The following is a 12,895-nucleotide window of genomic DNA, read 5'->3' as shown; positions in this document are numbered from 1 at the left end:
CCCACTGAAGAATTCTGTTTCACTGCTGCTATCCCAGGATAATAAACATCATTTGAGATGTTTACATGGAATGTTTAATATATATGTCTTCCAGAGTGGCCATCTCCTGTATAATGCTTCTGCCCAATTTTCTGCTTAATAATTTACAATGCTAAAGAGATTCCATCACTGTGTGTTGAATATTAATTTTCTTTGAAGGGGTTTTCTCCTTTGCCTCCTATTTCCCTGTTCAAAGGTGCATGTAGGCTGCTTCTACCGAGAGTTGATAGGCTCAGAAAATGTGAGAATTTCATTATTTCCCCTCAAGTGGAGCTGATTTATTTGTGAGCAGAATTTAGGGGAGAGAAGGACTGGGAGTGTACTCGTTTTGAATTCAGGTGGAATTTTAAATCCGAGAGAAGTTACTCTTTCCACTGTGGAAGGGTAATAAGCCCCACAATATTTATTTTACTTTAAAGGGGTGAAGCCAAATAGGGAGAAGGAATGTGGTTTGAGGAAGAAAGGGAGGGGACAAAGAGCCCACTGATACTTGTGACAAAGGCCCCCAGAGACCTGCACAGGACTCCACCACTAATCACTATTAAAGAAACAAACTGAGTGGTCCAGGCAATATGGGTTTGCTGGGTAGCCTGTGTATATTTCTATGTAAACTAACCACTTTGCTGTTCTGTAACGAGAATCCGTGATATTGCCACAATTTCCCTCATATTCCCATCAATATTTTTCTCTTATGTTTTGTGCCCACTTAATTATGAAATATTTCACATGTTCAAATTTTCTATAATGTATCAAAAGCAGATGATATATTTTCATAGCTGCCAAGTTCTCGCGAGGAAGCCTATTCAGCATAAGGGAATTTCCCTTAAAAAAAGGGAGAACTTGGCAGCTATGTATATTTTTGATAAAAAATATGTGCATTCTTTATTATTAGTTTTATAAAATATAGGTACTAATTTCATTATTGAGAGGAGACATAAAAATGTGCAAAATTGATCCTGTAGGGATCTAGGGTTATGCTGTACGGTGGTTTCAATAATGTTCTATTAACTATTCCACAAGAACAGATATGTTAGCCCAAACTTTGGGGTCCTTTCTGGAGACATAATCTCATATAGGCTTGGTATTGTAAGCAGCATTCTTCTGGCATGTAGTTATATCCACTTTAAAATATATAACAGGACCTGATAGTGGTAGCTAACTGGATGAGGAGACATAAACTGCTTTTGAACTGACACTATAATATCATGGTAGTTTTCAGCCTTTTTAGTCCTGAGGCTCACCTTTAACTTTAACATGATTTTAGGTACCCATTTCTTATTTTTCCCTTTTTAACCATCTATTTGTATGGTGGTAGTGCTGCTGTCGTGACCCACCTTAGATCAGGCTGTGACTTGGTTTTGGGTCCTGACAGACCAATTTGAAGACCAATAGGATCACCCGCCATGGGTAGGTTTAGTCATTTCTGTATAATGAAGTCCCCAGTTTGAGTTTTATCCTGATCCCACAACTGCTCTAAATATCTTGTTTCAGTTTGGTCCTGTCAGTTTCATCCAAGCCACTGTGGAATGTCATGGAGCAAGGTTAATAATAATAATAATAATAATAATAATAATAATAATAATAATAATAATTGCCTGAATGCCGTACATATGACAGTTTAATTTAATTTTAGCTTTTATATAGAGAAGACGTATGGTACCATCATATGCTAAAATTATTAGGTCCCATCATGTTTAGATATTTGAGTTGTTGATTGGTCAGATTGAACAAAAAAAAGCTTACACATGAGATTTTGGAACTCTTTTAGGCACCCCAATACCATTTGCTGTCTTCACATTCCAAGTAATGAAATGAACCTTTCTGCAATTTAATTGTTGCAGTCTATGAAAATCAGCAATATTTGGACTCTTTGAGTTCATTAGATTTAGCTTGCAGTCATTGAAGTCCGGGCTATTGTCTGAATCAAACAGGTTCAAAATTGATCATAAGCAGTACATAGAATTGAACCTAGAAAATTTGGGCGGGTACATTGTATGCAGAATAAGACATGCATAATGTATTAATGTTGCCTCTTTTGCTTCAGAGGCACTAAAATATTCAATTAAAAGCATATGTTTTCCAAGGGTTTTCATTATTATTTTTTAATCTAATCAGACAGGAAGCACTCCTTGCTGCCATCAGCGAAAAAGATGCAAATATTGCCTTGCTTGAACTGTCTGCTTCAAAGAAAAAGAAAACTCAAGAAGAAGTGATGGCTTTGAAAAGAGAAAAAGACAGATTAGTCCATCAGTTAAAACAACAGGTTGGAAAACACTTTTTCCTTATCATTCTTTATGGGGATTTGCAATTATTTTCCCTGCTTTCTTCTAACATGAAACTAAGTCTTTAAACCAAGCCTGCCTGTGACAGCTGGAAAGAAAGGTAGGATAAGGATAAATATTGCCTTACTACTATTTTATTGTTGTTTAGTATTCAGTTGCATGTCGGTTTGGCTTGTCCAATATGTTCTGCGGTCATGTCCTGCTTCCCTTTTTCCATCGAGGCTACCACTTAACTGATTACACAACAACAGAAAGCATCATACTGAGATATGTTCCTTCTCTTGAACCCTACTAACCCTTTATGTTTAGTTCCCATTTTGTATATTGTTGTATTCAGTGCTTCTTTTGGGATGGTACTTCCCGCTATGGAATACCGTCACCTCTTCTTTTTGCTGCACATGGCAGCCATTTTGTGTTGGCACCCATGCCACTTTTATCATGATATGAATACTAGAACCTCATATTTTTTGCTGTGTTATAGTTGCTTGTTAGCTTTCTGCAAGGTTATCTGGAAGTTACAAATGGATCTCAGCAGAAACTGAACTATAATTTGCTTCTGTTCTGAAGTGCAAATTGTATGAATGCTAGGTTGTATATTCTAAATATATGTTTTATCTGAAAATAATTATTAAATTGCATTCCTTTTTACTGATATGGGAAAATTGCCATAGAATACATCCTATAATACAGTGTGGGGTCGTGGTTGGAACTTATTATTTGGATCAAATTCAAATCATTACTCGGGCAAGGAGCTCACTGGGTTACCTTGCGCCAGCCACCATCTCTCACACTTACCTATCTTTCATTTTTGGTGGGACAATAAAACAGATAGGTGTGCCTGAATGCCTTGAAATGAAGGTGGAATAAAAAAAATGGAATGAATGAATGAATGATTAAATATGCATATACAACAACCAACAGACTACAGTACACTATTTTAGCTGGGGCAATCTTTTTATGTCACTATTAAGTTTATAATAGTTAGGTCCATGCATTAAGGAAAGAGAAGCATAATCAGATAACCTAGATGCTAAAGCTGTGTTGTGTGTAGTAGGAATGCATTGTCAAACCTTTTTCTCCTGTGGAAACCCTGGGGAAGGTAGATGAGAAAAAGAGATGCTTTAGAACGAGCCTTTATTGGATGTTTTCCACTGTGTGACAGTATCCGCCTTGATTTTTGTTACTGTTACTTGCAAAGTAGGAAAACATCCTTGGCCATACCAGTCTCACCCAACCCTTTGCAAGTAACCAGCTTGCCCTTCAGAATTCAGTCATTCGTAGATGAGCATGCCATGTAAGCATTGTATTGGATCCCTCCCAACATATCAATGTGATGGTTCTTTTCCTTGAATCATGCATTGTATGGTGTAGCTTTCTACCCCTTAAGCAACAGGATGCAAAACTGTTGCTTCTTCCCTGATCTTCCTATAGTTCTGACCTCATGCGCCTAATCATTACAGCTTCTTCCCACAGGTCTATAGACATAGGAAACAGCCCCAGAGCATGAACATACCACCCATTTGTGATGCTGACTTCATCACAGACAATGGTGCCAAGTACCTGGGTTCCAGTCATGATGCACCTGTGCCTCAGGTCAGTCAGCTGGATAGGAGACATTGTACCCAAACGTTGTAAGCCCAGTAGGTCCATCAACACCTTTCTCTTACTTTTACAAATTGATTTCTGGATTCTCTGTAGCCACAGCTGAGTGGCAGGGACTCGAACACTGTTCTCTTTATTTTCTACGTAATACCAGATATGTTCAACTTATGTCAGATAACTTCCCTCTTTTCTTCACCTCTTCCTTGGGGGCAAATGCAGATGGATTTTAAAAGTCATTTTCCAACATTCTGCTATGCTATAACATGACCAATAATACAGCACAAGGATGGGTCTATAAACAGATAAAGGGAAAAGGTACACTTTAGGGCCACCAGGGGGTTTGCTCTGCCCCCAGTATGTCTTAGAGTGTACCCCTTTAGTTACTCTCATTTGACCCTATAGGGCAGGGGGGGGGGATCCACATCCAGCTGACAGGCCATGCCTCGTACACCCAATAGACAACATTTGACTGGTGATGTCAGGTGATGTAGCACTTTGAAAGCCCCAACTATCAGGTGATTGTGCCCTTGCAAATAGCCCTACACCATGCTTGGAAGCCCCATCTATCAGGTCATTGAGACTTCAAAGCACTGCCTAGAGCAGGCATCCCCAAACTGTGGCCCTCCAGACGTTTTGGCCTACAACTCCCATGATCCCTAGCTAACAGGACCAGTGGTTGGGGAAGATGGGAATTGTAGCCCAAAACATCTGGGGGGGGCGAAGTTTGGGGGTGCCTGGCCTAGAAGTATTTGCAAAGGGCTTGCCGTTTGAAGTGCAAGCAATCAGCTGATTTTTGGTGCTTCATCAGCCCAGCTCAGTTGATCATTGGCATTTCAGAAGCATTCTCATCATTTCAGATGCAGTACTTCTGAAACCTTGTTGATCAACTTATCGAAGGTGCTTCAGCAGCCCATTTTGCCCCACCCAAGCTATCTTTTACCTGTTCACACCTGACATCTTATATGATGCCAGGTGACTGGCAAGAGGGCATGGCATGGTCAAAATGGCCTGGTGGGCCTAATTAGATCCATGGTCTGGAGTGCTACTCTTGCAAACACTGTTGTGTTGAAGGAAACAAATTGATCAATGCCCCTGGCATTGGGTTGCTTGGCCTTTGGTAAAACAAATTACAATTGCTTTTCACTGAAATAACATAGTATCTTCACTTCATACAACATTTCTTTGGAACGTATTAAGAGACACAAATAGTGACAACTATTAACATGTAAATAGGTTTCACAACACTTTTATTGGTTTCCATTTTAATATGATTTTGTTCTATTTGAATTTATTGGATTATTTTTATGAATCATGTTTGTTGCTGATGCACCTCAAGAAATGTGACCGAGAGTTTGTAGCAAAAAAGAATCATGTATTTTCCTGTGATCTATATGTTCATTTCATTATATTTTCTAGTTATATGCTAGGCAAGAAAAAAGACAGAGCACCATTTTTTTGTAATAAGGGGAAGAGGCTCAAATCAAGGCATTTCTAAATATATAGATGCCTTACAAATCAGCTAGATTGGGATTTTTCCCAGCCAGTTCTTTGTAAAGCTTATAACAGCTGGGTTGTGTGTATTGTAAAGAGTTATATTTGTTGCCTTTTAAATTCATTAGTACATTTACATCTCACCTTGGGATATTTATATCATGGAACTCAAGTCAGTGTACAAGGGGTTGCCAAGCAGACCTCCCTATCTTGTCTGGCTGCAAATTCAGTGGGATGTGTGTGTGAAAAATGCAGCTCAGAAACCGTTTGGCTTCCTAAAATTGTTTGAAAACTGGAGGAGTTACTTCTGGGTTTTTGACGTTCAGGAGCCAAAACGTTCCAAAATGGAGGCGTTCAGGAACCAAGGTTTGACTGTCTCTATGATGTTAAATTGTTTGAATTACTATTGAAATGGAATGGTGCATTTTTATTTGGAAGAAAATAGAGGCTTTCAAACTTCAAACCTATACTCTCTTGCCTTGGAGTAATGTTCATTGAACTAAATGGCATTAACTCCTGAGAAGACATGTACAGCATTATGCTTCAAATCACAAGCTCTGGCTGTATGTTGTCTTATCAGCCTTAGAAGACAACACTGCTTTCTATGGTATGCTTTCTGTATTATGTTTTGCTTCATATGTTTATCGGATATAGTATGAAATATATATATTAAAATAGTCCTAAGATTCAGATAGTCAATGCTATTAAACTTTGTGGATTAACCCAATATAACAAATTGTCTCATAGAGCTCTGTTGGGATTGGATTAATGCCAAGGGCACTGATTGCATCAGAATGCGTAATGTATCACAGACGTATACTGAGATTGAATTGCCAAAACTCAAATATATCCAGGTTTGCTTCAGACATAGATAACGATAAAACATTCTAAACAATCTGGCTGACTCCTCAAGCTTCCTACTTCAGGTGAAGACTAATTGGCTCTCTCTGTAATGTTTCCATGTGACATTTTCAAAGAATGTTGAAGGTTAAACTCTTCCTGAAATGGCTAAGAACTTTTATTATTCAAGTAATGTTGCCAGGCCCAGGCCCCAATGATGGATATATACACGAGGAAGACAATTGTCCACAGAGAGGGAGCTTTGTGTTCACTTTCCTATGCTGTCATTTCTGCTGTCAGACAAGTCTCTTGGCAATTCGATTTAAAATCTGAGTTTTCTGTCCAGTAGTGGAAATTGCTCCATAGAAAAGAGCATGCCATGCTCTTTCTGTGTGCTCAAAGCATAGTTATTTCTCATCCCTTATTTGGTTTATGCTTCCCAACAGCTCCACATACTGTGGCAATTACTTAAAAGAAAGAAATCTCAGGGTGTGTATGGTCTTCAGCTGCAGGTCTTAAACATTAACATTTGTAGTTTAAAGTTTTTTTCTGCAAATGTTTCACCCATTGGATAAAAAGGTTTATTGCTTGGGTTACATATTAATGGAAGGACTTATGTCTGTGTGATGGAACTTCCTCTCTCCCCGGTCCCCTCAAATCTGCTCCAGAGGCTTGGGAAACGTAAGGGTAAACTACAGAGAGAGGAAGTCCTGTTGTACAGGCAGAAGTCATTACACTAATGGCATGACCTTGTAGGATACATCACTTTATCATGGGCTGGATTTAATTAAACCAATGTGCTAACAGTAGCTAGTGTAAGGACTCCCACTAGCAGAATGGGGCTTTCTCCCCATTCCCTTGTCCTCCTGCTGTGAACCCCAAATACTTTCCCCACATCCACTTTATGACATTGGGGAAAACCCCAGAACAGCATGTGAGAGGAAGAGTAGGGAGATTGTTCCACCTGGGAAGCAGAAATGCTTGCAATGAAGAAACTATCTGAATAGCATGATGTTGCATCCTGCCCCATATTTTTAATCTGCCCTTCCTCAAAGGAACTCAGGGCAGCATACATGGGCTACCTTATCCCCATTTCATCCTAGCAACAAACCTTTTAGGTAGGCTAGGCTGAGAAATATGGACTGGGTCTAACTTCACAACTGTGCACATGCAGGGATTGTAACCCAAGTCACTTCTGTCTGGTAATGCCCTTTGGACATTGTTGCAAGTTGTAGGATAGCAGGCAGTGAAAAGGGAGTGGATATAGCAGCGAAGTCATTCCATGCTGCAGGTGTTGTTGATGCTACTGCTGAAATAGTTTAGCAGTTGAGGGAAGCTGCAAAGGAAGTAAAAGCCTTAACATCCAGATCCTAAGCATGCTTCCTTGGAAGGAGATTCCACTTGATTCAGTGGGATTTGCTTTAGGGGAAAGTATGCCTAGACTGGAATTCTAATTACACACACGAGAACATGCTTAGGACTGAACTATACAAATCGAAGCCTTATTAGCATAAGGGGCTAAAAACATACCTGCCAAGTTGCTGTCGGAGAAATAAGGGACCGGGCCAGAAGTAGCAGACCGGAAGTAGCGCTGCCGCCATTTTGGAACTGGGCGGAGCATGCTCAGAAGTGACTTTTGATGCTGCTTTGCCCAGTTCCAAAATGGCCGTCGTGCCAGAAGTCGCACTGCAGCCATTTTGGAACTGGGCAGAGCAGCATCAAAAGTCGCTTCTGAGCATGCTCCGCCCAGTTCCAAAATGTCCGTCGCGCCAGAATAAACCGGGAAAAAACAAAAAAACCCGTTTTTTCAGCTGGGAAAACAGGGATTTCCCGAGGAATACGGGAGACTTGGCAGCTATGGCTAAAAAAGTGCTTGCGCCAAAACTCACTATTTAAATTTATTCAGATTAAATGATATTCTATTTTTAGCTCCTGCATCATATACAGAAAACATTGTAATAACTGCAAAATGCTAAAATATCCTCGGAAGCATTCACTGGGGAGGTCTAATAGACTCCAATGTGTTTGGAGGACAGTATTTAAAATGACATTTTTAAGACTCCTTAAATCTTGTGCCTGTCAGCTTTTGGTCTGTTCATTTAACCAATGGAAGGATATAATGAAGAAAGCAGAGGCCCAGCTTAGAGAATATTCCTGAAGAGAGCAGATTGAAAGGGGACATAAATCACATATATTGTAGCTATGCGTCAATAAAAGAGCCATTCTGAGTTTTTGGAGAAAGTCAAAACATGGCATGAGCCTGGCCTCCGTTGAATTGGTGTGGTTTAATGTGTTGTGGTTTTTGTGGCCAACATGATACATTCAGGAGCCTATTTGCATGTTGGTGGATATGAAACAACATTCTGGTGCAGAACTAAAGGGAACTCTTAAAGTTTTTCTATCTGAACATATTTTAAGATTTAGCAAAGTTTGTCAAAGTAGGTTTGTAGCAAATGCAAAGAAACCAAGCTAGCTGCGAAACAAGCAGTTCATGAATGTTTGAAATTCTAATTGTTTGGCAAACCTATACATCACTTTTTAAGTAATTAATCATCCTAATTTGTATTTTAGGATTGTGTACGCTCCCATTAGGACTGTACTCAAACCAAATCAGTGGTTCATTAGCAATTGACAAAATAAAATGTCTAGCTAGAATTCCTTATGAGAATTCAAAGATAAATGCTGCTAAGTGAAATCTATACAATGATGTAATTCTCTTTGAAATAATTTGCTTAAAACTAGTAAATACATTTTCTTGAAGGATTGTTCAGAATTACTGGTATGTTTCTCAAATGTCTTTTTTAACTGTTCGGATGGTCAGCCAAAAAATGTAAATGGAATTGGCCAAAAGCTGCTGGAGAGCATTTTACCCTAGACATGTTCCAGTCACTTCAAGATCCCAGGTGTCCACAATATATCAGCCACAGACAAAGCTAGCATTTGGCAATCTTTGCTAACTCATTAGCTCACTACTTCATAGAAGGATTAGGAACTAAAAAGGTAACTGTGAAATCTTACGATAGTGGAAGTACATAAAAGTTAACATAGCTAGCAATCTTTTCTGTTTCATTTGCCGGAATTTCCTGGTTTTTCCAGTCCAGTTGGCAAGTACGTCATCACAACATTGTAGTCAAATAAAGAAAAGACATTGGTAGCTGAATTTGAGTATGTGGGCCTCCTTGATGTGTTGCTGAGGACATTGTATGTCTCTCACTTCCTGACATTGGCCTCCTTCACTTACAGTCATACCTTGGTTTAAGTACGCCTCGGTTTGAGTTTTTTCAGTTTAAGTACTCTGCGGACCTGTCTGGAACAGATTAACCCACTTTCCATTAATTTCAATGGGAAAGTTCGCTTCAGGTTAAGTACGCTTCAGGTTAAGTACGGACTTCCGGAACCAATTGTGTTTGTAAACCGAGGTACTCATCCCTGGTCAACTTCAGATGGTGCCCCAGATTATGCATTGGGCTGAAAGTGGTTTCTCGTGCCCGACCCTTTACACGGTTCCCTTCCTCTGCCCTAGCTTGGAAGTCCTGTGTGTGAGGTCTAGCCTTGTTGGGCTACTAAGGCTTGTGGCTTATTCACAGACTAGGCCCACCAGAACAGTACACTAGGTGAACCTTAAGCCTCTTTACCCTAGCTTTTGACACTTGAGGTGTCCCCTTGAGGACCCCCTTACTTTTGTGATTGTAAGTTGTTTAAAACTTGTTTTATTAAATTTAAACTATTTGATATTTTAATAGTGTTAAATATTTAATAGGGGGACCTTGGGGCGAAGAGCGAAGAAAATAATACTAGTACTGTACTACTACTAATAATTTTGCTGCCTGAGGTGAGGAGGAATTTGAAGCTGACTGGTGATGAGACAATATCCACTACTGTTGCTGAAAGCAGCAGGCTAGAGAGGGTGCAGTATATGCTCCATGGCACACACAGCTCAGACACACGTCTGCAGCTTGAGGCAGTGATCTCACTCTGCCTAATGTTAGGGTCAGTCCTGCTTCTGTAAGCTTTGAAGAAAACAGGCCTTTAATGATTCCCTGAGAAAATTCCTTTGTATGTTAGCAGAGACATCAACCTCACTGTCAGTTCTACCCATCTTTCCCTCATGTATGTTATAGAAGTGGAGTGTTATTTGATGTTGGACACCTTAAATTGAACCTGTTTCTCAATTTTATTTTCTATTTCTGTTCAAACTATAGCACATATAATTTAGTATTGAGATCAAATTTTCCATGCAGCTGTATCTTTAGTTTTTCTTTTAATTACAGACGCACGAGGTCCCAGCATGCAAATTACCCATAACCCGAACACCTCCACCCCCACCACTGTCATTATTGTTGCTCTGGGGATTAGGAGCATTCCTCATTCGCACAAATTGTATTACATTAGTGTCAGATGTGTAGAATTAGATCCCAGACAGTATCTGGGAGGATTTGTAACACGGAAGGTGATCAGTCATGAAGTATGATGATGAGAATGACAATATTAATAAATTGACCCCCAAGGGGCCAATTGTGCACACATGCTTACAGGGCCATCTTAAGTATATTTGGCGCCCTGGCGTCGTGGTGCGATTGATCCCTCCTGCGCCCCCGCCCCACCCCGTTTCCCAGCGCAGCGGGTGGGCGGAGCTGCGCGGCGTGTGGGTGGGCGCAGCTCCGTGGCGGGCGGGTTCTGTGGCGCCCTGCGCCACCCAGACTGGCCGTAGGGCCAGCCCTGCATGCTTAAGACTTTCTTGAAGGTGTTTCTGCAGCAAGCTGCTCCTTAACATTTTTCTTCTTTCATATTGCACATTGCTGCAAAGATCCTGGCTTGTGTTAAGCCAAAATTTCCTGTTGCATCTGAACTGGCTTGATAGCAGGAAAATGACCCAGGATCACATTGTACATTGATGCTATTAATGGAAAATGTTTAAGCATGTGCATAATGCATGGCTAACACTTGATATTTTCCTATATTGGCTTCTCATCTGCAGTGCTGGATAGAAACAACACAGAATTGAAACTTCTTTATTTCTGTTGTTTCCTGAAATGAATAAATCATACATCTGCATTGTTCTGCATTGTGCACTTAAGCTAACATTCTAACTATAACCACACTGGCCTAGAAGTAATTCACATTGAATTCAATCCATTTTACATCAAAACAAAGGTTGTTTAGGATTGCAGCCAAATAGAAATAGGCACAAGGAAAAATTAAAAGCATGCTTTGTATTGTGTGTTCAGACCCAGAGACCTCCCCCCATTTGACTCAAATTTTAGTTTGGTTTTTAGCAGAATTTAGGCCACAACTTTATTGATTACAGAAGGTGAGTGGTTGCATAGGCTCTGGTTCGGCTAGCTCCCTGTACCCTTGCAGGCAGCGCTGACCCAGGGCACCAGCATAGGTCACCAAGGGTGAACATCTGGATAGGCAAAAAGCTGGGGACATACCATGTTCACCACCCAGGTGTCCCCCTGGACTCAGGCACGGGCACAACCCCCTCTCAGGGGTTGACCAAACCAGTTGAGTCCCCGGATTCCTTTAACAGAATACCCTTCACATAGGGATGGTGAAACCATTCTCCCATCCCTACCATCTGAACCAGTGGCCTATCCGCAACCTTACAAGTTGTGACAATTTGCTACGCAGCAGCCCGACGGCATAGCAAGGTCAATCGCAAAATGCCCTAAAAGTAGGGAGAGGTGGGCGGGTGTTCCGAATGCACGGGCTGAAAGAGGAAGCTCTGGGTCACGTGCATGGGTGCATTGATCCGTTTGGACTGCGCCCTATTGGCCAGATTGCACCCAACAACAAGGGACCTACCAATCGGGTGTTGTGGCTCTCCAATCTCACCCACCCACAACACAGGAGGTTGGTCTCCAGATCTCACCACAACACGTGCCCTCTTTTAGGGAGGACACGATTTACTAGCATATCAAGTATGGGGGAAATAGTAGTTCTACCTTTTTTCCTATTAAGCAACTTATCTGATCTAATAGTTTAAATATGTATTAAATAATTATTACAGAAAATTGTCTGTTTAATAATTTCCTGTCATAAAAAAAGAAAGGCAGGCTTCACATCTTATATTGCCTGCATACATTTAGGTCCTTAGTCTATACTGTCTCCAAGCAGCTCTGTTTTCAAAGTGTTAATTATATATTTTAGCCAACTTCTTTCCTTTTTTTGTTCTCATATCCTTCCGTGTAATTACCGTGTTTAGTATTTGGGACTGAGGCAAATACTTTTAGCATGAGCATAGCGTACTCATTACCGACTACACTTTATTGTGTGTTATACACATTTAACTTCTAAGACTTGTGCCTACTTAGGAAAGATATGTGACCACAACAGAAAAGTCAGATGGGTTGTGTTTAAATCAATATAACTTAAGTCACAAATGTCACAAAAGCTGAAATGTAGTCTTAGTACCTTAGATAAGTGTCTGGCACATGGAACTACAGTTTTCATTCTGCCACACATCTAGTATTCCAGCTGGTGTTTGGGAAAGGATTATTACCCAGCAGTATTTGAAAGAAGGAACTATATTATCTCCTTTCAATTTGCCTTGGAATAAGCCTTACCTGTTTTGTAAAACTGTATGGTGACAGGTGTCAGAATTGTTACAATTAATTCAGTGCCAATTCAGTTTTAAT

General features: G+C 40.3%; 1 protein-coding gene across 1 annotated transcript in view; it reads left to right on the top strand.

Annotated features, from left to right (window-relative positions):
- ERC2 (ELKS/RAB6-interacting/CAST family member 2) overlaps window positions 1-12,895 on the top strand; it is a 391,348-nt gene that overhangs the window by 371,356 nt on the left and 7,097 nt on the right. The window contains exon 15 of the mRNA XM_060271028.2: window positions 2,155-2,302. Coding sequence (XP_060127011.1) covers window positions 2,155-2,302 — 148 coding nt within the window. The remainder of the gene's footprint in view (window positions 1-2,154; window positions 2,303-12,895) is intronic.

The sequence above is a fragment of the Zootoca vivipara genome, chromosome 2, assembly GCF_965207765.1.
Source record: "Zootoca vivipara chromosome 2, rZooViv2.hap1.1, whole genome shotgun sequence".
In the NCBI taxonomy this organism is placed as follows: Eukaryota; Metazoa; Chordata; class Lepidosauria; order Squamata; family Lacertidae; genus Zootoca; species Zootoca vivipara.
This window is presented reverse-complemented; position numbering and strand designations above follow the sequence as displayed.